This window comes from Daphnia carinata, chromosome 8, assembly GCF_022539665.2.
Source record: "Daphnia carinata strain CSIRO-1 chromosome 8, CSIRO_AGI_Dcar_HiC_V3, whole genome shotgun sequence".
NCBI lineage: Eukaryota > Metazoa > Arthropoda > Branchiopoda > Diplostraca > Daphniidae > Daphnia > Daphnia carinata.
Genome location: NC_081338.1, coordinates 6,312,860 through 6,335,743, shown reverse-complemented (window position 1 = coordinate 6,335,743; position 22,884 = coordinate 6,312,860). Strand labels below are relative to the sequence as shown.

The following is a 22,884-nucleotide window of genomic DNA, read 5'->3' as shown; positions in this document are numbered from 1 at the left end:
TTGTGCAGATGTTTAGAAACCGCAGTTGTAGCACTCTTCGAACTTTGCGATTTAGGTCACAAAAAAGCCACAGCCAGATATTTGTACATGGCGTGACGGATCACATGTTTTTATATGCTGAAAAGTATATTTTAGAACTTACAACTTACAAGAAAATCTTCTTATCAGTTTTCATTTAAAATGCAAGATTGAAGATTTTGAAGGTGTTGTCGGCCCCACATGAGGCCAGCTGGAGAGTCTGCTTGCTAGCATCGTTTTCATTAACTGGCCGGAATCGCAACCGTTTGACCGTCCTATGATGCGCTTGACTATTGTAACAATAACCCATTATCGTATTAATTTTGATAGATATAAATGACTTACAGTAAACATACCTTTGATTCAGGGTGGCCAGGAGTTCCCACTGTGGAATGGAATCTGATGGTGCTGGAGTCCAATTGTAAAACTGTATTTGGCCGTTGTCCAAACCGATGGCAATCAGAAAACACCCGTTCGGAAGAATACTGGGACCACAGGCCACAGCTGTGACGGAATCTGCGCATTCCAGCGGCTGGCCACTTATCCTGTACGACAAAGTATCATCTGCAACCGGTTCCCAAACGATGACGCGCTTGTCACGTGATCCAGTCACGAAACAACGTGAATCAGGAAACCAATGGCATGACCACAAGATCCGACTTCCACCGCTACCTTTTGCCACCGTCTTTAAGGTAAATTTGCCCTCATCCGTTTGCACTTTTTCATGTACCGCCCAATTTCTGTCACGGGACACGGACACTAGCTTTTGGCCGTCAGGTGAAAATGCCATTTGTGATACAGTTAAGGCATGGGCTTCCAGTTTTCCAATGAGACTCCAATTGGACGTATCCCAAATGATAATGGATGCGTGTTCGGATTTTTGGGCCTTCGAGGCCGACACCAACAGTTGGCACTGAGGATCAGCTGCCAGGCTGAATAGCTCATAACCGTGACCGTACAACTTCTGAACTTCAGGCCACAGCGTGTTTTGAAGGAGAGTTTCTTCCGTTGGCGGAGCTGGCAAACAGGTAAAAGTAACTAAAGGAATTAATAATCGAATACGTTATTGAGTTATTACCCATAAGAAGAGTTGGAGTAAAGTGGTTTTCAGCGTACAAATCTGATTTTGAATGGGCATTTTTGGGAACCGTGGGGCCATCCGTTTGGTAGATGGGCTTATTGGAAAGGCCCAATGCTGGAACTGCAGCCCCTTGAGGAGCGCTCTCTACTTCACCCAAGAACAACTATTTAATGCCGGACATTTGGAAGGCACAGGATAATGAAGCTTGTTACGTTCTGGAAGGGGCACGTCGATGTGACAGATACGAGCAAAATTTTCCAGGAAATTATGGGGCGCTTCAAAAACTCTGATGACTTTTTCTTCTGCGCCTGAAGCGAACCGGAAACGTCCAAGAGAAGTGATGCAAGATAAATCATAACCGTGGATTTGGGGTCGACTTAATTCGTGCCATGTGATCTAATTGAGAAATTTTGGAACAGATTTCAAAGCGATTTCTAATTCAGCACAAACAAAAACAAACCTCTTCGTTGGACTCCTGAATCCATGGCGCGTGCAGTCTAGAGGTCTGATCGATGCTAACAGTAATAGCAAAATCACCGCTGCAGTCCCATATGAAATCGTCTACTGAATCAAAATGACCGCTGCACACGACGCCTGGTTGCCATTGGCCCTGCAGATGATAATACACTTAGGTAAGGGATTCGTCTGGCAAAGAAGAGAAACGAATAGTACCTCAATGTCGTGCCATAGATGAAGAGCTCCCTGATAGCCATGGGCCAAAATCGAGGTGCCTTGATTGCCAAAGCGACACCCGTAAAGTCCTAATGTGTTCCCACCGACTTCACCAACACGTACTTGGTCAAACCAAATGCCGCTGGATGGATCCGCACCCCAGATTGTCATGGTTTTGTCCATAGAACAGGACAATAATTTCAAAGGATTTTTACGACACCCATCTAGAAAAAAACAGATTTTATCACCACCAGGCATGTTGCAACTTTGAGCTCCAATTTAACTCACCCTTCAACTCGGATGGCTGCCAGTGAAGGCCATACACCCAATTTTCATGACCTTGTAAAACAGTTTCAAGTTGGCATTTGAACTTCAGTTCGTCTTCACAAATGATGCTGAACTGTCCTTGATTGGATTGGAGGGCTAACTTGTCACCATCACATTTATCCTTGCTGCTTTCTGGAGAAATCCTCCAAACACGAATGAGAGTGTCTTGGGCTGCAGAAGCGAGCAGCAAATCACCACCATCTGTAAGAATAACAAAGATAAGCTTAAGGATGGAAAGATACAAATCACAGGCAATACCTTCAGCAGTAAAAGCCAAAGCACGAACCCAATCTTCGTGACCAGGAATCTTCATTGTCCTGACACAAGAAAGTTCCTTGTCTAATATCTGAAAGTTGAAAAGCTGAACTGATCCATCATCACCAGCACAGGCTATAAGAGGGATTTCACAACCCTGCAATAAATTAACTACACAATCAAACATCAAAACAGGCTTTGTTGAAAATTTTTGCTGCAATTTCCATTCATCTGTAAAAGAAGTACAATATTAGGACAGATTTGAACTTTATGGGTGCTAAAGTTACTGTACCATCTTGACCACCTCGAAGCCAAACACAAATTTGGTCTCCGCCTACTGCTACAACAACTGTGGCAACATTATGGTTGTATTTCCAGTAGAATCCATCTACTGAATTGACACTTGCATCAAGACCTAGAAGAAGTTTTGGAAACAATTGCCCAGCATGTTCATACATTTATCAAGAAATTATTTTAACCTATTAATTTGGAAACTCTTTGGCAACCAACATCATGTGAAGTTTCGCTGTAAGCCCAAACAATAACTGTTTTGTCTGCAGACCCACTAAGAATTTCCTTTTCTGGTGAAAACTCTCCATCCTGAATCCACCTGACACAGTTGACGCGGTCTTCATGTTCATACAGCGTATGCAAAATCTTCCCGTGATTGCCAGCGAACTAGAAAATAAAAATGTAACAAACCTCATGGCAACGTAAACAGACGGCTTTGCAAACTATTCCTACAACTTCCGCACCTTTGGATCATACACAGCCACAGCACGCGAAGCAGCAAAACAAACCAAATTGTTATTTCCCCAATCCAGAGCATGAGGGGTGCGATTACAGCCTACACTGGTGTAGGCAGAGCCTACAACCACGTTGTTCACAGTGCCAGCCATCATTGTTGACAAGAATTGAATTGGCAGAAGTTCACACCAGGATGGTTGGCATGGTCACGTTTACCGGTGTGTTCTAAATTGTCATGGCAACGAGTTTTTTAAACTTAGAAAGTCATATTGTTCCATCAATCATCAACAGATGCCGCAGCTGACCAATCCCCCCAACCCAAGGGGTATTAGGCCCCTCCGGCAATTCAGTTTTAGGCGCAGGGGGGTATTGCGCGCTTGCTGGCCGTTATTATAGTAGGCCATGATACACAAATACACAATCATAGAAACGGCTGCAAAACAACTTGATCCAGAAATAGCGCGCACCCATCGCCAGTATGCTCTGGTATTTGACTATTTGGTCTGCCAGTAGTTAAATATAATACTTAATTTGCATTCAAGAGGTCTCGAATTGAATGCTCACGTAAATTGATATTGTCTTAATAAATTGGCATTAGTAAACGCGCCAGATACCTGAGCATACTGGCGATTTGGTCTTAGCCTCTGTTTAGGCGAACAGTTTTGTAAGTATTATAATTTATTTCGATTTAGCACCCATCTTGCGACACTTTACAGTGAGTACCAAATGGTACGTACAGTTGGACTGCATCAAACTGTTACTTGATCGAATGGCTAGCAGCAAAATTGAACTTTTGTAGGTTGAACTTGATTTGTTTATTTGACTGATTTATTTTAGTCTGTTTATTAATTGTGTTTTTTTAGTCACAAAAGCTACCTTTCCTATTCCATAGGTACTCCTTTGTTTTAATTAATCAAACCATTGCTGATAAATATGGCAAGCATAATGGTTTGGTTTGCCAACTTATACATGAAAAAGTAAGAAAAGTGTATTATGAATTAGTTTTTAGCCAATACGCTAAGTGTAAATTTTTTTTTATTCAGTAAGGGTATCTTGCAAGGTTCGGATCTTGCAATGCTCGGCAAAGTCTTCCTTCTTATCAATGGACTGAAGGCTAGACAACACCAGGAGAAGAAAACCGATTGTTCGCTTTTGTTGGTCTATATCAACCAATGGTGATATTGAATGCTATTTGTTCATACAAATTTTTCATTCATTGTATTTCTGAATTTATATCTGTTTCAGGTATGGTTATTGATCTTGATTAGCGTTTTTCGTCGTAGTGAGCGTGATGACTATTTAGTTGGATGTCGCAACGGAATGTAAAGGACGCTTCAATCCCATCTACAATAGATACAGAATGAAACAACTAACCCAATGAAGACAAAGAAGTAAGCAATATTTCACAGCAAAGAAATCTTTACTTCGTTTGGATTTCATATGATCTGTATGGTGAATATCATGACAAATCAAGGTGATATTCATGTTTTTTGCCCTTTAATTTGTTTTTTTTTATCGAAGCCGAATGCCACTTGAAGCTTACTTTACCAACAAACAGTAGGGCGCAATGGTGAAGCTTTCAGTTACGTGTCGTTTCGAACCATGACTGAAAGTTGTGTTCGTAAGCTACGGCGTTGGTTAATTCTTATATTGAAATTGTCACTTTGTTGCTTAGGAAACCCTGAATGAAACCAACCATAAACTTGTTCGAAGATTCGGCCACAAGAATAGAAATTTCAATAGTTTTTAGGCATGACACGTCGATGGGAGAACAGATATTGGTAAAATAATTGTTTAATTGTTGCTATTATTACAATCCTTAAGCGTGCATGGATCGACTTGCAAATTAATATGTCTCATGAATGACAATTGTGTGAAAAACAAAATTCAAGGCATTGTGTTTCCCTTAATTGTTAACAGGATTTGACCTCTGGTGTTCTTGTAAGATTCTTGGAGAGCAAGCCTGGTCGTATTATTGGCGATCCTTTGAAGTTAAATGCGATGTTGGAAACCGGCCGATATGCGTATCCATTTGTAAGAAAACTGATTATCCACTTTCAATGTCTCGTGAATCCATTAAAGAGTTGATATTTTCTTTTCCATTAGCTTTCAACATTTGGCTATTCGTTCGTCGGTTCACAATATTAAAAAGAAAAGAAATGCCGATTCAAGACATCGAAAACGCTTTCTGCATCAACTGGATATTATTCATTCCTCTTCAAGAAGGGAAGTTCTCACACATAGGCGATGAGCAGAGCGTAGGTAATTCTTGAAAGAGCAAGCCAAAGTGTTAAATGGGGATATTAAATAAGCTTTTTTGTTTTTGTTTTTTTCTCATTTCTTTTCCAGTTGGCTTATCACCAACAAAAGGTAAGTAGTTTAATGGACTTGTTTGAGTTTGGCATTCTTCGTCACTGGGTGTACAACCTACCTACAATACCGAGGGCGGAGAAGTGTTTCGCAGACTCTAAAAGCGAAGTCTCTCGCGAAGTTCCAATCCAACTTACTGACCTAACAAGCGCCGTTTTTATTCGCGGCATTGGTACTGGACTTGGATTCTTAGCGTTTTTGGTTGAACAGATTTATTCAAACTACAAAAAGCACAGGCATCGTTAGTTGGCGTTAATTAAAAAAAAAAAAACAATACTTCAGTTTGATGGTAAGCTTGCTTAGTGGATGATCCATTAGTAACTCTTTGTTACATTTTGAAAGTAAGCTTGAATGTAGGCGAGAAATTGCGTTAGATCGTAGTGAAGCTTAGTTTCTTTCTCGAAAATTTCGCTATTTGCTGCAACGAAGTTATAATGAATATGTAGAAATGTGTTGTTTTTCTTTCTTTTTCAGCATCTGTGTTCAATTCTCCTATTTGCCGTCATCGTCAATAATAAACGTATAGCCAATCTTAACTAATAGATTAACATAACTATTTTCCTGATGTTTTTATTCAATACCAAGGTATTAACGGGTTTATTCCTGTTTAACATATAAAATTTTATCAAATTATTTCAGGTGTTTCAAGTGCTGACTGTAATACGTCAAATTGTATGTTAGCACCAAATACTAGTATTTAACAGTATCAAGCGTCGAATAAAAAATGAGTGCAACTTTGTATCAGGAATTTCTACCGCAGACGGTCCCCCAAACACTATAGCCACCTATTGGTACGATATTCGATTTTCTACATTGGGTTTCAGCGACCGTCCGAGGCTAGAGTAAGGTCTGTAGCAACTTTCACTTCTAATCATTCAAATGCCATAAGGTTCACGTGTAAAAGATATCAATTTTCGTAATCCTTGCTTAATTTAGTTAAAAATACATTATTCCGATTCGAAATTGAACGCTGATCACGAATATCGGCATTGTTTTGACATTGGACTTAACAAAATGGAGAAAAACGAAGAAAATGACCGTGGGAAAATTGCCTCAAAAACCGTCAAAAATTGATCATCGTTGGAATTGTTTGAAAATGACAGAATATACTCCAAATTGAATGCTGATACCGAGGAAAATGTTATTTTTTTCCTAACGTTAACCGTTTTCGAAGTACATCGAATTGAAAAGCTATGATGTGTCATGCTAGCGCTGTAGCGTACTGGCGTGCCAGTCGTTTTTCAATTCGGTGTATTTCCAAAACGGTTGATGTTATGAAAAACTGCTTTGTCAAGTTTGTTTGTTTTCTCGACACCTAGATGGCGGAACGTGATCAAAATTTTGTGATTATTTCCTTGGCTTGGAATTCGACGAAATCTTTGACACTAGATGGCAGCATCAAATTACCGAAATAAATAGTAAGTTAGTATGGCAATATGTCAATCCGTTTAATTTTTATTTTTGTCAGACATTTCTAGATTTCCTAAACGCGAGCAGTGTGCTGTTTGCCTTCCTCGCTAGATTATACTTCTCGACATCGTGGTTTTTATGGCAATCCGTTTTACCCCCCCAAAAAAAAAATATCGGCCTTTCTTTTCTGTTTCACTGCTATCGCCATCTACCGGTCAGTAGCAGTAAAACAGAAAGAAAGGCCGATATTTTTTTTTTTTTTTTTTGGGGGGGGGGGGGGGGGGTAATACGGATTGCCATAGATTGCATCAAACTTACCCATTTGGCAACCCAAGTGTGCATGTTTTTCTTTGACAATTATTTTATTTTACTACTATATTTGGTCAACTGCAATTATGCCCAATATTTTTGTCTTTGCATTTTAGGCCTACTCTTAGGTGATCTATACCTGATCCTGTGTTTTAAAGTGATCTGCTTTCACAGCTACATTTCTGTGTTCTTTTCTGTTGGTCTATGGTTCTGAATTGAGGCAGGTATATCTATTATGCTATGTCACTAAGTACTATAGGGAAGGGAATAACTGAAGTTGATTGAGATCTATTCTGATTCTCCTGATATCCATCTCAACAGGTTTTTATTTGCTTTTCAACATCCATTTCATAGTGGGACATGTGGCTTTGATTAATATTGCCATAAAGACTGCCGAAAATGGGTGTGGTACAGAAACCCAGAAATGGAAATGGCAGTAACATCAAACATGGATTAGGTACATATCTGTTTTTTTGTCTATCGAAAAAGTATTTTTAATGCTATTATTTTGTGTTCACAGAATTTTAGCGGTGGATCAAGTCAAGTCTGGAAGTGTTACAGGATGGAAGAGTTGGCCTACAGTTGAAAAAACATTGAGAGTGCATTACCATTAAGGTATGAGGTAAAGTAATAGAGTAATGCAAATTGTCTAATGAGAAGTATCATCTTGTGTTCATGAATCCGGTATAACAGCAATCCTTTATAGTTCTGTCACAGCTAGAAGCCTCAAATAATTCTGCTTCTCTGGCTAAAGAACAACTTGTCCTTTACGTTCAGAGTCTTGGTGAAACTGGGTACTTAAATGGCCCTAAAGATATTTCACTTCGCTGACGTTGCAGCGATGAACATCATACATGGACGCTTTAGGTATGAAAGGAATTTTCTTCGAATAATTTTGAATTTATGACTAAGCATTTCTCCTCCTTTTTGCTAACCATGTCTAATCTACAAAAAAAAATTATCCAATAGGAAAGGATTTTCATCATACTGGGAACACAACTATCAACAATGCAACATTCTGCGGGTGCTAGTTTATCATTCAAGAGTCTTATACGATGATGTTCATCTGCAATTTGTATGTCCTTTCCCAAGCTTCTGCCAGAAGTTGAATCTATGAGTCATGTAAGTCACATGAGCAACAATTGAGATGTTTAATGGTGTTGTTTTTCTTTTCTCAGTATAGGTTAATAGTAACATTGGATCTGAAAAGATTCTTGGTTGAGGCAAGAAACTGAATAAATTGTAATGATTGGATGGATGACATGACATTTCTATACTTCATTCGGATTCCCGAGACGGTATTTTATATTTAAAAAATTGAAGTGCATATCTGGGCTCCCTTCCTTTCCGTAGCCCCGTTTCCCCTTGACTCGTAATAAGCCCGTAGGGGGTCATGCCCCTACTGTACGGTATATATAAAAACAACATATACCGAGGTTTGGAGGGCTCTGGCCGGAAAGGGGACGTGGAGGTCCGCTTAGTCCGATGATGTGTTCACGGAGGGCGACGTGGCTACCCACAAATCCGAACTAAAGGTTAATCGCTCCAGTAAAAATGTTCCATATCTTCGGCTCTTCTTCCGGCTTCTCTTAGCCAATCACCGGGTAATCTCCCCGGTGGGTCAACAAGGCAGTGTCTCCCCCTGCCTGGGTTGACGGCAACTTTTGAAAGGGCTATTGTGCCTTTTTAAAGTTGCAAAAATATTTCTAATGTGCAGAGAATTGACATAAATTTCTTTTTATAAACCAATTTTTGCAAAATTTGTTTATTTCATTGTCTGTTTTCGCTGTGTTCACACATTATATATCAATTTCTTTTTAGCTTGCTCAGATCACCTTCATTGTTTTTGCCACCTTTAATGTTAAGTTTCCATTGGTTAATCGTTTACACCAGCCTGGTATTCGAACCTCATACCTTCTACATATCAGTCAAGTGCTCTACCACTGAGCTACTTAGAACTGTACGAGTAGTAAGCCAATTTGTAAAGCGTATCTACCTTTGCAGTGTAAACAAGGATATTTAGGAAGAAAATTTGTTGTTTGTAACACTGTCATTGGCGTAATAGTAAAGCATTGGACTGGTATGCTAAAGGTTAAGAGTTCGATCCCCAAAATAGTTGATAAAAATACTTCTAAATAAAAACTCAATTCAAGTAAATGTAAATATTTTTTATTGTCCCTCCATCCTCCCTCAAATCCACCACTAATGTTTACATTTTAAAATACAATACAATACATACATAATAAATAACTAACTAACAGGTTGGCTGCCACGCCACTAACTACATTAACTACGTCGTTATCGGAAGGATAGCGACCAAGGGGGACTTGCCCGCTGACAAGTCCGGGCTGACATGATGATGGAGACCGTTGTGGGAACGCACACCCCTGGTCTCCACCACACATCGGGAAAAGGGAGTCCCTATGGTGCGTTGCCTACAGCGCCTTACGGCGAATCTTGGGCAGTGGCAACTGCTCCACCTCATGACATATAGGCCACGAGGCAGAACAGCGCGGCCCGTCCCTATAAAGCTAAAAAAAAAGGGGAGAAAAAGGGCGTGGCAGCCAACGTGTTAATTAGTACTACACAATAAAAAAATACAACGATACCACAAAGACCAGGCGATGACGTGGCGGCCTCGAGGCGATGACGTGGCGGCCTCGAGGCGATGACGTGGCGACGGGCGAGGCGAAGACGTGGCGACGGGCGAGGCGAAGACGGGCGAAGACTGGAGGAAGGAGATGTGTTGGCTGGAAAGTAGCAATGAAAAGGTGGCCTGCTGAAATAGAGATTCTTAACCGTTGACACATAGAGAAGCTGGCTGCTTTTTACCAGATTAAAACTTACAGGAAACGATGAGTGGTCCAAGAGCATAACAATGTCATAATGCATTGCAATCCATAGTTTGGTTTCATTAGTGACCATCCTTCAGGGCCAGCATTCGTTGCAGTTTTAATTCCACAGGCTAAAAAAGGGCATAGTCACATTAATTTCATACTGACTGCCGAAACACAAGTATAATACCTCACTCCTCAATACAAAATCTTGCCGCTTGAACCCCTCAGTAGATATGATGAGAAGACTGAGGAAATGGTGATGGTTAGGGGTTTGCCAAACCACATATGCTGTGTTTCTCAGACAAGACAGGACACAGCCAATGAACAAAAAGTAGCAGAATGGAATTATGATGTTTCAACACATTTGACTTGTGTCGTTTATGATCTTCCTTCACCATCAGCATCCTTTGCAATTTAAGTTTCAGGAGCTACGTCTAAAAAGCAAAATGATATATATCATATCATTCTGACTGCCAAAATATAAATTTTATACCTATCAACGAATAATTGAATAGCATGATGAAAGTAAAGTAATAAGTTGCAGAAGTTTGTGGCTACGGCAGCTGACCACCTGACTAATCTTTGCACAGAAATAATCCATTTAATGTGATTCACTTCAAAAGTACACAGAAGAATGAAAACTCGAAAATACGAACCATACCATTAGATTTTATTATACTTTTTTTGGGAATGTAAAACACATAAAACAAATAATCAGACACCGGTTTCACAGTTCACTGCTGATTCACTTGTCATTAAAACCATAAGTCCATCAGCGCCATCTTTTGTCTTAAAATATAACCAAAAATGAAAGTCGCACAAAAAAATTTTTAAGTCGGGCTTATATTTTAAGTTGGGCTTATTTTTGAAGTCGGGCTTATTTTTGAAGTCGGGCTTGTTTTTTAAGTCGGGCTTATTTTTAAACCTGACTGTACATCAGATGGCCGTACACGATAAGATTATAATAATAGCACGAGGTATATCTTCATGCTATGATCTATATTTGACAGGTATACTTCCCATTAGCGTGATACATAATGCTAGTAGTCTCTGTTAACGAAGTAGTGTCATAAGTATATCAATTCGCGCGATCAACCAACAGTAAAATAACAAAACAAGCACGAATGAAGCCACAACACCATTTCATATATGATCAAAATGCTTAAAATGTTTGGCATATTAATGTTCATTTTTTAGTTTTTGCGAAGTTGAAAAAAAAATTATCGGAAGTGACCGGAAATAGACTATATCTCCGGAAATACTGGGCTCACAACCAAACAAACATGATTTTCGTGATCCTCGTGAAATTTAAGGTGTGTCTGACCTGTTTTGAACTGTTTTTGGCGAAAAGTCCAATTTGGCCAAAATCGTTTCGTTCAGGGAAATTTGCGATTTTGGACGATTTTCGGGTATTTTCTACTGACACATGCATTCGACCCCAAATTTCACGAGGATTACGAAAATGCCGGTCTTTTTTTGTTCAGACCAATAGATAGTGAGTTATTAAGCATAATTTCGAAAATTAAAAAATCAACTTTGTTCTTCTTTACAAGGTATAGAAGATCTGTGCAGTTTCAAACATTAACTATAGTAGATTAATATAACATGGCCTTTTAAAGTTGTTGAAGTTCAGTTTTCAGGTATGACTCATATACCACTTTAAAGCAATACCACACACAGAATAATCCAAGCAAATATTTCAAAACCCTCACCTTTATTTGATATCCATCAGAATTAATTAGCTTCACACGATTACACTCACAAGTTTACATTATTGTTAAATAAAAACCTACAGCACAAGCACAATTCTGATACAACTTTTCATAACAATGATTTGGGACATCTGGCGGCCGTAGTTAGACTTTGTAAAACCAGACTTCGTGAATATGTCAATAGCCGTCTCATCGTATGCTTAAGATAATTTTTGTATGGTAAAATATTTATTCAATTTTAAATAACTTTTGAATTTCCTCCTCTGTATTAGCAGTGATGTCACAGTACTGGTTGGTGGGGTTATCTAGGGACAAACCTTTTCCATTTTCCCATCCAATCTGTGAGACAACTTTGGTTGCTTGTTACAGCAACATTCCCTGCATAGCGAAGGGAATGTTCACATTTTCTTTAGTGAACTGTTGGCTGAAGTTGAAAGCACTTTGGAATATTTCGTTGGAGTTACTCTGATAATATTCAGTTGCAGTGATAGGATCTTGTCCTCTTACTTGAGGAGTGTTTTGCCTTTTCAGCAAGCGAAGGGGCCGCAAAGATTATTGATTTTCTATCAGTGACTGTCAATCTGCCGAAGGTGTCTTCTTGAACAATTTGGTAATTGGTTGATGGCTTAGAGATCACGAGTTTATTAAATCAAATATCTTAAATTACAGAGAGGAAACTTCCATGTGACAAGCCCGTACTTTGTTGGAGGTTGATATTTTTTAATTGAAAACTATCAGTATCATTAAAAGGATATGGATATTGTGGTCCAACCCTCACTAATGGTATGTCAAAGTGAAGGGCATAGTTAAGTTCCCATTGGAAACATGGTCCAGATCTCCCTTGTTACGGTATTTGTTTCGTTCAGAGTAAAGTACAATTAAAAGATTCTCTCAACTTTTTGGTGGCCACATTTTACCTTGATCGTAATTTTCTTTTTCATTCCAGGTTTCATGATGAAATTTTGCAGCTAACCGTAAAAGATGTCCAGCCGTTATATTTCTCTGTTTCAACAACAGAAGACGAAAAGAGATGCAAGATTTTCGAAGAACGCTACTGTCACTTCACCGTTGATATATACGGAACGTAAAACATTTATATTTTTATAAATCAAAGTGCATATCTGGGCTCCCTTCTTTCTGAGGCCCCGTTTCCCCTAAATTTCTAATAAGCCCGTAGGGGGTCATGCCCCTACTGTACGGTATATATAAAAATAACATATACCGAGGTTTGGAGGGCTCTTGCCGGAAAGGGGACGTGGGGATCCGCTTAGTCCGATGATGTGTTCACGGAGGGCGACGTGGCTACCCACAAATCCGAACTAAAGGTTAATCGCTCCTGGAATAAAATGTTCCAAATCTTCGGCTCTTTTTCCGGCTTCTCTTAGCCAATCACCGGGTAATCTCCCCGGTGGGTCAACAAGGCAGTGTCTCCCCCTGCCTGGGTTGACGGCAACTTTTGAAAGGGCTGTTGTGCCTTTATAAAGTTGCAAAATCATTTATATGTGCAGAGTAATGTCAATACAATTTATTTTTTTTTTAACAAAAAAAAGCAAACGTTGTGTTTTTAATTTTATAATTACTATGCGCTTTTTTTCCTTGTTTTTTTTTATCCAAACATGGAGCCACAATGTATGTATTATCCTTAGTTATTGATAAATACCTGAGAGCGTTATTTGTTTTGATTGACCTTTCAATCATAACTCATTAGGGAAACGAACCCTGGATATTCGGCACACCGCGCCGATGCTCTACTAATGAGCCATGAATCATATGATGTCACGTTGGCTTTTTTCTTGTCACTTACGGACTTACATTTACACTTAGAATAAAATTGAAATGTAATGCTGCAATATTCTTTTCTGCAATTATTCTGCTTCATTTTTTATACATCAATTGAGGCTTGACCCAGCGTAACAGCAAGCGTTAGGGAATCGAACCCTGGATGTTCGGCACAACGCGCCGATGCTCTACCAATGAGCCATGAATCATATGATGTCAAGTTGGCTTTTTTTTGTGACTTACGGACTTACATTTACAAATAGAATAAAATTGAAATGAAATGCTGCAATATTCTCTTCTACATTTATTCTGCTTCATTTTTTATACATCAATAGAGGCTTGAACCCAGGGTAACACGAATCGCAGCTAAGTGCTCTACCACAGAGCTATGGTATGGCTAAATGCTTTACCAACAGACAGATAAAGATATAGTTGTGCAAGACTGCACAAACAGTCTAGACGATAACATATGATTTGCGATAATAAAAAATCTAGATAGATCTCGTGGCTCAATGTTAGAGCATCGGCGTTGCACGCTAAATGTCTGAGGATCGGTTCCCATACGAGTAAAATAACAATCTAATACAAGTTACTTCAGAAAATATCCAGATGTTACACGTTACTTGAGTCTAAGTTGAAGAATTCAATGAGTGTAGTAAATAATAATTGAATACTTACAGATAAACGATAAACCAATGTAAACAATGCTTACCATCAAAGAAGGCAAAAACAATAAAGGTGAATTGAGCTTGCTAAATAAAAAAAAATGATAAACGTAATTTGTGAACACAGCGGTAACAGGCGATGAAAGAAACAAATTTTGCAAAAATTTTTTATAAAAAAAATTTTATTGACAATTCTCTGTACATTAGAATTACTTTTGCAACTTTAAAAAGGCACAATAACCCTTTCAAAAGTTGCCGTCAACCCAGGCAGGGGGAGACACTGCCTTGTTGACCCACCGGGGAGATTACCCGGTGATTGGCTAAGAGAAGCCGGAAGAAGAGCCGAAGATATGGAACATTTTTACTGGAGCGATTAACCTTTAGTTCGGATTTGTGGGTAGCCACGTCGCCCTCCGTGAACACATCATCGGACTAAGCGGACCTCCACGTCCCCTTTCCGGCCAGAGCCCTCCAAACCTCGGTATATGTTGTTTTTATATATACCGTACAGTAGGGGCATGACCCCCTACGGGCTTATTACGAGTCAAGGGGAAACGGGGCTACGGAAAGGAAGGGAGCCCAGATATGCACTTCAATTTTTTAAATATAAAATACCGTCTCGGGAATCCGAATGAAGTATAGAAATGTCATGTCATCCATCCAATCATTGCAATTTATTCAATGTCTTGCCCCAACCAAGAGTCTTTTCAGATCCAATGTTACTATTAGCCTATACCAAGAAAAGAAAAGCAACACCATTAACCATATCAATTGTTGCTCATGTGACTTACATGACTCATAGATTCAACTTCTGACAGAAGCTTGGGAAAGGCAATACAAATTGCAGATGAAAATCATTGTATAAGGCTCTTGAATGATAAAATAGCACCCGTAGAATGTTGCATTGTTGATAGTTGTGTTCCCAGCATGCTGAAAATCCTTTCCTATTGGATAAATTTTTTTTTTGTAGATTAGACATGGTTGGCAAAAAGGAGGAGAAATGCTTCGTCAGAAATTCAAAATTTTTTCAAGAAAATTCCTTTCATACCTAAAGAGTCCATGTATGATGTTCATCCCTGCAATGCCAGCAAAGCAAAACATCTTTAGGGCCATTTGAGTACCCAGCTTCACCAACACTCTGAACGTAAAGGACAAGTTGTTCTTTAGCAAGAGAAGCAGAATTATTTGAGGCTTTTAGCTGTGACAGAACTATAAAGGATTGCTGTTATACAGGATTCATTCACACAAGATGGTACTACCCATTAGAAAATGTGCACACTCTATTACTTTAACGCATACCTTAATAGTAATGCACTCTCAGTGTTTTTTCAGCTGTAGGCTCACTCTTCCATCCATCTTCTCTTTCTCCACCCATTGTAGAGTAGGCCTTGGCTAAAATGTAGCGCGAATGCCATCACCTAAAATTAGAAAACTTCGATTACATGCCAACAACAACATGCCATAAGAAATATGCTGCAGCTTACATTTGGTAAACCTTGGATTTATACCGCAGACGACCCATCAAACGGTATAGCCATCTATTGGTAAGGTATCCAGTTTTAATACACTCAGCTGCTCCCAATGTTCAAGAAGTTAGTCAGAAGAAGAAATTCAGAAATCACAATACCTATTGTGTTATCTAATGAATGTTAATGAGTAGTCTCCGTAAAGAGCGAAATAACCGGAGGCGTTGTGAGGAGCGTGGACCCATATTTTTACCCAGGTGAGTATCGCAGCACTGGCCTTTCGTGGCCGGATTGTCGATGATGACTTTCACACCGGGTAGCAATTTGCCCGCTTCAGTCAAACACAGACTGTGAGGTGCTCCGCGTTCCACTACTGTCACTCTGCCGTTACGTAAAGCCCTCAAATTGGCGTAAACAGTCGATGGATCACTGCTCGATGCTCCCTGATTTTTAAAATTTCGATTAAGTTCAACTGAAAAATTTGGATTCGATCATTTTTCCTATACCTGTAAACAGATCGACAGAAATAGGCGACGTTGATGCGACATCCAAAGCTAGTGGAGCCGGCCCTAGGTGACAAACCCAGGCTAGAAAACAGTTTAGAAAAGCTCGTAAATATATGGACTCGGGGCCGTTCTTCGCCTACGACGACGCACTTCCGGACGCAAGCCAAATTCAGACGCGCTGTTTGAGCAGTCTGACCGAAGTGGCCAGTCCTTTTGTGCATAACTCCTGGTTGGTTTTAAAAAGAAAAAAAGGTCAAACAATTTCAATAAAAATTGAAAACAAAAAATGAGTTGACTTGAATTACCATAAGAGCAGAAGGCGTTTTTGACTTCGTATTGGCTGATGATGGGTAGCCAGGCGGCCGGATTAACTTCGACTTCAGTAGGCGGGATTAACAGCGACTGCTGACCAGAATTGGCGCTGGACAAGCACCACGAGAAGCCACGTCCGCAATAAGGATTGAGGCAGAGTGCAACGTGTCTCGATTGGTAAAGCTCGTAGGCCTGCTTCATGGACCGGCAGAGGGCCGGGGTGGCGGCGTACGACAGTTTGATGCCGGCAAACATGCCCGTCGTCGAGACGCTGAAATCCAAGTCGGCCCAACATCTTGGCGGCGGGCGCGCGATGGAAACTGCTCAACTTCTTCTTGGCCACGTCGTCCGAGTCGAGCGTGGGCGGCCAGACGCGTACATCCTTCACACTTCCGACCGGCAAATTCGAAAAGTAGAGAAATAGAGACGGCGCCCTCCTATTTGCATAGAAGGAAGGGGGGGGGGGGAGCCGTGGTCCGACTGTTGAAATAACGATAAGCGTATAAAATAGATTAGAAATATCTTATCATTAACAAGATATGAGACCAGCGTTCAGTTATTGCGCAGATAGTTTGCTTACTAACCTTTACCAATTCACAAGTGCCTTGCTCATCGCTCTTCGGGAATAATTTTTACTAATTCAAAAAAAGGATTAAAATTAACTGCAGGTAAAGTTTTATTTGTATCTTCTATCTGGTAAGGCTGACCGCGTAAATATTTCGTTGGCAGATAACGTAATTAATCAAAATCATTGCGATTTTCTTCTTGAATAGGGGGACAGAACACGACATCCAGTTGTTGCCGATTAAGGCTTATCACAGGAGTGCGCCCACCGTTTATGTCGTATAAGATTCAGATTGCCAAGATGCACAAGTCCTATTACTGCCTCTTTTCGATGCGTGAAACCTGCATTCCTTACGTGCCCATGCTTAATCGTTACCCACACTGACTGCTAGTGACCTACCTAGTTATGCCAAAATGGAAGTTGATTGTGGCCTCTGCTTCCCTGGGTAAAAAATAAACACAATATTACCTCTTCAACTTGCACCATCTAAAACTTTTGTTTGCACAACCATTATCAACCAGAAAACTTGGCAGGCCAAAGATACTTCATTAAGTGTTACCCTGTAACCAGCCGGTTGTTTTTTTTTTGCAACAAACGTATGTTAACATTTACTATTTTGCTTTTGAAACAAGATTCAATAAAAAAAATTTCTAATTGATTGCAGGTTATCGAACAGCTTTGATACATTCGGCTGAAGTTGACACCCACAATTTTTCCTCCGCTACTATCACACAATCTCCTCTAAGATATCTTCTGTAGATTCATGGAGATTTTGATTACTTCCCAACATCGGTTGGTCAGCTGGCATCAATATGTTCGTCTCGGTTACGGTCGTTGGACGTGACTCTTGGACACCCGAAGGTTGCTGCTTTCGAGCCACAAATTTCTTTTTCATACCTACAAACATCTGTTTTTAGTTTCTGAGTTGAAATTTAAACGAGCGAGCAACATACATATGACGAAGATGACTACTATCATCAAGATTAACAGTCCAGCCATTGTCCGACTTAATACGACTAAAACTGGATCATCTGTTTCAGGCAATAACTGTTCACCAACAAAAAGTTTAAAATGTTGTCTTATCAAATCAAAACTCAATATACTTTGTTTTGCAGTACCTGACTAAAAACGACCAAGAGGTTTTTTGCGAAGGACCGTATGAAAATGATTACAACATTGAGGTTGCTCTTCATGTTGAAATGTTTTTCCAGCCTGTTTGTTACACAAAGAAACCAATTCTCACAAAATGCCAAAGACTAAAAGTATCTGCCAACTAAATGGAGTCGAATAAAGTTAATGTATGCTACCTATCAGTATTTTCAGCCTGCCAGCTATAAAAAATTTTTAAGAAAGAAACGATATAAACGCAGGCATGTTTAATTTACCATGCTAATAATTTCGATTTTTAATTTTATCTGTTAATGTTTCAAATTCTATTTTGAATGAAAGAAAGTTTCCCCATCCCCAATAAATAGTAAATTTTTAAAATAAATGATTAATGAAAAAATGAACAATATATCCATGCTATCAACATAACCTGCTATACAATTCCTGGCGAAAGCCGTCCAAAATGTCTGTTGCAAAAGAACACCGAAATACAATTTAAAAGTTTTAGTACACACCCATTTATATAGTGGCAGGTAGATACGTACACATGCTGGATACACATGGGCTGATATCATTGTATAACAGATAACAGAGGGCTGATGGACAGGGTAAAAGTTTGTCAAAAAAATTAGAGTAAAACCCGTTCCCCTATCGTATATCCGTATCTGTGTATCAAAAATAGATTCGTACCTTACCTCATACTCAACAAACATGTGAAAATTTAAAAAGCCTACTTCGATACTTTTATAGGAAACCAAACCATTTTTGCATATGATTTCCTACGCAGTAAAGGCAGGACACTCTTACACAACCACATGCATTTGCAGGGAGGTTGGTTACGTTTTACCACTGCACAACTCTGCAGTTCAAGCTCGAAAAGAAAAGTAAACACGATTTACTACTTTAATATGCATATGTTACGACTGGTAACAAAGGGCGGGACATATACAAAATTAGGAAGCGGCAATTGTTCTCAAAGGAGTAAGGAATATCCGGATATATCTGTGTCTGCGTTTTTAAACACCAGATCACTTCCCTGTGCTTGCTCAGCTAGTTAATCTGGTAACTTTCAAGTGCCTTGCTCATTGTCTGAAATAGCTTTCACCAATTCAAAAAGGATTAAAAATCGCAAATATAAAGACCGATAGGATGTACCTTCTCTCTGATTAAGCCAACTGCGTAGCGTAGCGATTCCATTGACACGTGCTTTATTACGTTACGCCACGTCGATATTCAAAACAATGTGCTTATTTGAAGGAACTTCGTCACGTCACGTCGACATTGTTACTTCAACGTAAAGTAAACCCCAACCTGTACTCTATTTTCTACAATTTAGAAAGCAACAGTAGCAATCACTCTGCCTTCTAATCATCTCCGCACCTAACCAAATGCAAAAAGCAGGAAAATAGTAATCGGCACCAACTAAACTAAACATGCACCCAGACTTAATTGCACAGCAATCTCACCAAAACCAACAAACGAGCCTGATTAACATTCAGCTACAAAAAGCAAAGGAAGGGAAAAGATTAATACAAGCATTCTCCCCACAGAACCCCACATATGCCTCTTAAACAATTACACTGTAACAGTCACGCACCTGCCTAGAAGCCAACAAACATGGTCAGTTCGCAGAATCTCGGTCAATGAGATGTCCAAAATACTTCTGCACTAAAAATAGAAGTATAGAAAGAAATTGAAATACAAGAAATCCTGAACTTGAAACCCACCACCATTACCAGCTGAAGACAAATCACCACACAGATTAGAAGCTGTGTAAGAAAAAGTACAGATGAATTAATACTTCATTTATCACATTCAACAAGACCTTGAATGTTTAAAAAAACTTGGAAAGTAATTTATGTACCCACCATGAGAACCATATACCAAACAAGTAATTAACAGTGCAATGCGCCGTGTACAACAACTCCACCATGCAAGCTAACGGAATGCTAGCACCAAAGAGACACGTGGCTCACAGAGGGCTTAGCTGTGACAAAAAGTAAAATATCAAAGGCAAATAAAGACAAATTGAATTACACCTTACCTTATCCTCAAAACACATGTGAATACCTAAAAAGCCATTTAGAAAATAAATTACATAATTACCATAAAAATAGATGTTCAGCACGGCACACTTCCAAGACAAGACATTAAGCAAACAACCATCCAGCCACATGTTGACTTGCCTTGTGAACTTCAATTGGATCTTAAGACCTTGCAAACAACTTACAAGCACCAATGCAATACAAAAACTTGAAATTTCACGTTCAATAAACATTTGCACGTTTAAGAATTACTTGGAAAGTAAATTACGAACCTACCATGAGAATTAAGGGTAACCATTACCATCCAGCCAGGTATTCAAAGCTGCACAGAATAAAACGAAGTTTAATCGATGGAACAGTCCTACCATTAAACTAAACTGCATTTATCTACTCTCTAAACCCGTACAAATTGTTGTGGAGCAATAAGTAATCAGTACACCTAAGCTAAAAGACATTAAATTTCAATGGCAACATTTTAAAGTTCATAAAAATAAAATTTTAAGGTTAGCTTTACCTATACAGTTACACCACCAGCAGCTGCGCTTCGCGAATTCCGTCTGATTGCTACCGACTCAGGCGGTTTTTATACTTTTCTTTTCTCCCCTCCCCTTTTTTTCTAAGCTAGATGTTGCCTAATTGAGCTAAATCATACCAAAAAATATAAGATTGATCTACTAAGTCGTCTCTTGCTTTCTTTGAAAATTACCTTGACAACATTTTATTTTTACAATAAATAAAGGAGCGATAAATGCGATTTATTAGAAGACTTCGTTTGCATGATTTCGTGGGGTCTTTAAGATTCTGGTGGCTGCTGAGGCTACCTCATTATCTCTTCTGCAATTTGATATCAATTAGTTTCGCTCAGCTACCAAGCTGATTAAACAAGTATAAAACTTAAACGAACCTGCCAAAAATTCGTTTAAATTCAAATTCTGCACGCCATCTACGTTAAAAAGAGCTTCACCCTCTATGAGAGAGAAAAATCACCATGTAGGACGAAAATTTCCCCATCTATGCATCATCTAGATGCCGGCAAACATGCCGGTCGTCGAGACGCTGCAACCCAAGTCGGCCAACATCTTGGTGGCGGGAGCGCGATAGAAACTTCTCAACTTCTTCTTGGCCATGTCGTCCGAGTCGAGCGTGGGCGGCCAGACGCGTACATCCATCACACTTCCGACCGGCAAATTCGAAAAGTAGAGAAGTAGAGACGGCGCCCTCCTATTTGCATAGAAGGAAGGGGGGGGGGGGAGCCGTGGTCCGACTGTTGAAATAACGATAAGCGTATAAAATAGATTAGAAATATCTTATCATTAACAAGATATGAGACCAGCGTTCAGTTATTGCGCAGATAGTTTGCTTACTAACCTTTACCAGTTCACAAGTGCCTTGCTCATCGCTCTTCGGGAATAATTTTTACTAATTCAAAAAAAGGTTTAAAATTAACCGCAGGTAAAGTTTTATTTGTATCTTCTATCTGGTAAAGGCTGACCGCGTAAATATTTCGTTAGCAGATAACGTAATTATTCAAAATCATTGCGACTTTCTTCTTGAATAGGGGGACAGAACACGACATCTAGTTGTTGCCGATTAAGGTTTATCACCGGAGTGCGCCCACTGTTTATTTCGTAAAAGATTCAGATTGCCAAGATGCACAAGTCCTATTACTGTTCTTTTGATGCGTGAAACCTGCATTCCTTGTGTGCCCATGTTTAATCGTTACCCACCACTGACTGCTAGTGACCTGCCTAGTTATGCCAAAATGGAAGTTGATTGTGGCCTCTGCTTCCCTGGGTAAAAAATAAACACATTATTACCTTTTCAACTTGCACCATCTAAAACTTTTTGTTTGCAAAACAGTTATCAACCAGAAAACTTAACAGGCCAAAGATACTTCATTAAGTGTTACCCTGTAACCACCCGGATGTTTTGTTTGCAACAAACGTATGTTAATAATTTACTATTTTGCTTTTGAAACAAGATTCAAACAAAAATTTCTAATTGATTGCAGGTTATCGAACAGTTTTGATACATTTAACTGAAGTTGACACCCACAATTTTTCCTCCGCTACTATCACACAATCTCCTCTAAGATATCTTCTGTAGATTCATAGCGATTTTGATTACTTCCCAACATCGGTTGGTCAGCTGGCATCAACATGTTCATCTCGGTTACGGTCGTTGGACGTGACTCTTGGACACCCGAAGGTTGCTGCTTTCGAGCCACAAATTTCTTTTTCATACCTACAAACATCTGTCTTCAGTTTCTGAGTTGAAATTTAAACGAGCGAGCAACATACATATGACGAAGATGACTACTATCACCAAGATTAACAGTCCCGCCGTTGTCCAAAATAATGCGGCTAAAACTGGATCATCTATTTCAGGCAATAACTGTTCGACAACAAAAGTTTAAAATGTTGTCTTATCAAATCAAAACTCAATATACTTTGTTTTGCAGTACCTGACGGAAATCGACCGAAAGGTCTTTTGCGATGGACCGTAAGAAACTATTTACAACGTTGATGTTGCTCTTCATGTTGAAATATTTTTTCAGCCTATATATAACACAATGAAAACAACTTTCATAAAATGCCAAAGACTAAAAGTATCTGCTAACTACATTGCGTCGAATAAAGTTAATGTATGTTGCCGATTAGTGCATTTAACTTTCCATCTAACAAAATTATGAAGAATGAAA

General features: G+C 39.3%; 2 protein-coding genes and 5 long non-coding RNA genes across 16 annotated transcripts; 4 read left to right on the top strand and 3 right to left on the bottom strand.

The window, feature by feature from the left end:
- Positions 1 to 129: 129 nt before the first annotated feature.
- On the bottom strand, positions 130 to 3,285 carry LOC130700473 (elongator complex protein 2-like). Of its 2 annotated transcripts, none has more exons than XM_057522525.2 (11): positions 3,109 to 3,285; positions 2,833 to 3,031; positions 2,646 to 2,768; positions 2,357 to 2,584; positions 2,060 to 2,299; positions 1,772 to 1,995; positions 1,560 to 1,709; positions 1,312 to 1,495; positions 1,097 to 1,243; positions 375 to 1,035; positions 130 to 308 (listed from the first exon to the last, which is right to left on the bottom strand). In XM_057522525.2, the coding sequence occupies exons 1-11, from the start codon at positions 3,253 to 3,255 to the stop codon at positions 176 to 178; spliced, it is 2,436 nt and encodes an 811-aa protein (XP_057378508.1). In that variant the 5' UTR covers positions 3,256 to 3,285; the 3' UTR covers positions 130 to 175. The 2 variants fall into 2 exon arrangements, with proteins under 2 accessions (XP_057378508.1, XP_057378507.1); XM_057522524.2 differs by having other exon boundaries at positions 142 to 308; positions 1,097 to 1,246; positions 3,109 to 3,284.
- Positions 3,286 to 3,303: 18 nt separating this feature from the next.
- LOC130700481 (uncharacterized) lies at positions 3,304 to 5,240 on the top strand. Of its 3 annotated transcripts, XR_009003805.2 has the most exons (7): positions 3,304 to 3,895; positions 3,964 to 4,077; positions 4,144 to 4,275; positions 4,346 to 4,682; positions 4,776 to 4,881; positions 5,021 to 5,134; positions 5,207 to 5,240. It is a non-coding gene; the product is annotated as an uncharacterized LOC130700481 (long non-coding RNA). The 3 variants fall into 3 exon arrangements; XR_009003804.2 differs by having other exon boundaries at positions 3,993 to 4,077; positions 4,346 to 4,881; XR_009003803.2 differs by having other exon boundaries at positions 4,346 to 4,881.
- Positions 5,241 to 7,510: 2,270 nt separating this feature from the next.
- Positions 7,511 to 8,235, top strand: LOC130700482 (uncharacterized). Its single transcript, XR_009003807.1, has 3 exons — positions 7,511 to 7,646; positions 7,710 to 8,056; positions 8,159 to 8,235. It is a non-coding gene; the product is annotated as an uncharacterized LOC130700482 (long non-coding RNA).
- Positions 8,236 to 15,821: 7,586 nt separating this feature from the next.
- On the bottom strand, positions 15,822 to 16,375 carry LOC130700529 (disco-interacting protein 2 homolog C-like). The gene is made up of 2 exons (XM_057522578.1): positions 16,155 to 16,375; positions 15,822 to 16,091 (listed from the first exon to the last, which is right to left on the bottom strand). The coding sequence occupies exons 1-2, from the start codon at positions 16,194 to 16,196 to the stop codon at positions 15,822 to 15,824; spliced, it is 312 nt and encodes a 103-aa protein (XP_057378561.1). The 5' UTR covers positions 16,197 to 16,375.
- A 674-nt stretch (positions 16,376 to 17,049) lies between these two features.
- Positions 17,050 to 18,645, top strand: LOC130700395 (uncharacterized). The gene is made up of 5 exons (XR_009003770.1): positions 17,050 to 17,134; positions 17,240 to 17,476; positions 17,553 to 17,627; positions 17,696 to 17,892; positions 17,949 to 18,645. It is a non-coding gene; the product is annotated as an uncharacterized LOC130700395 (long non-coding RNA).
- On the bottom strand, positions 18,591 to 20,721 carry LOC130700398 (uncharacterized). 7 transcript variants are annotated; one of them, XR_009003778.1, is made up of 6 exons: positions 20,460 to 20,721; positions 20,183 to 20,363; positions 20,007 to 20,125; positions 19,866 to 19,907; positions 19,294 to 19,806; positions 18,591 to 19,236 (listed from the first exon to the last, which is right to left on the bottom strand). It is a non-coding gene; the product is annotated as an uncharacterized LOC130700398 (long non-coding RNA). The 7 variants fall into 7 exon arrangements; XR_009003777.1 differs by having other exon boundaries at positions 19,294 to 19,801; XR_009003775.1 differs by having other exon boundaries at positions 19,294 to 19,907.
- An 836-nt stretch (positions 20,722 to 21,557) lies between these two features.
- LOC130700399 (uncharacterized) lies at positions 21,558 to 22,884 on the top strand. Its single transcript, XR_009003780.1, has 4 exons — positions 21,558 to 21,635; positions 21,742 to 21,977; positions 22,044 to 22,127; positions 22,290 to 22,884. It is a non-coding gene; the product is annotated as an uncharacterized LOC130700399 (long non-coding RNA).

Excerpts from the sequence above, each read along its gene's own strand:
- LOC130700529 (XM_057522578.1), bottom strand. The coding sequence starts at position 16,196 with ATGTCGCATCAACGTCGCCTATTTCTGTCGATCTGTTTACAG. Across the intron at positions 16,092-16,154 it reads TTCTGTCGATCTGTTTACAG|GGAGCATCGAGCAGTGATCC; the intron begins GTATAGGAAAAA and ends TTTAAAAATCAG.
- LOC130700473 (XM_057522524.2), bottom strand. The coding sequence starts at position 3,255 with ATGATGGCTGGCACTGTGAACAACGTGGTTGTAGGCTCTGCCTACACC. Across the intron at positions 2,769-2,832 it reads AAGAGTTTCCAAATTAATAG|GTCTTGATGCAAGTGTCAAT; the intron begins GTTAAAATAATT and ends AACTTCTTCTAG. Across the intron at positions 1,496-1,559 it reads TTCAGGAGTCCAACGAAGAG|ATCACATGGCACGAATTAAG; the intron begins GTTTGTTTTTGT and ends TTTCTCAATTAG.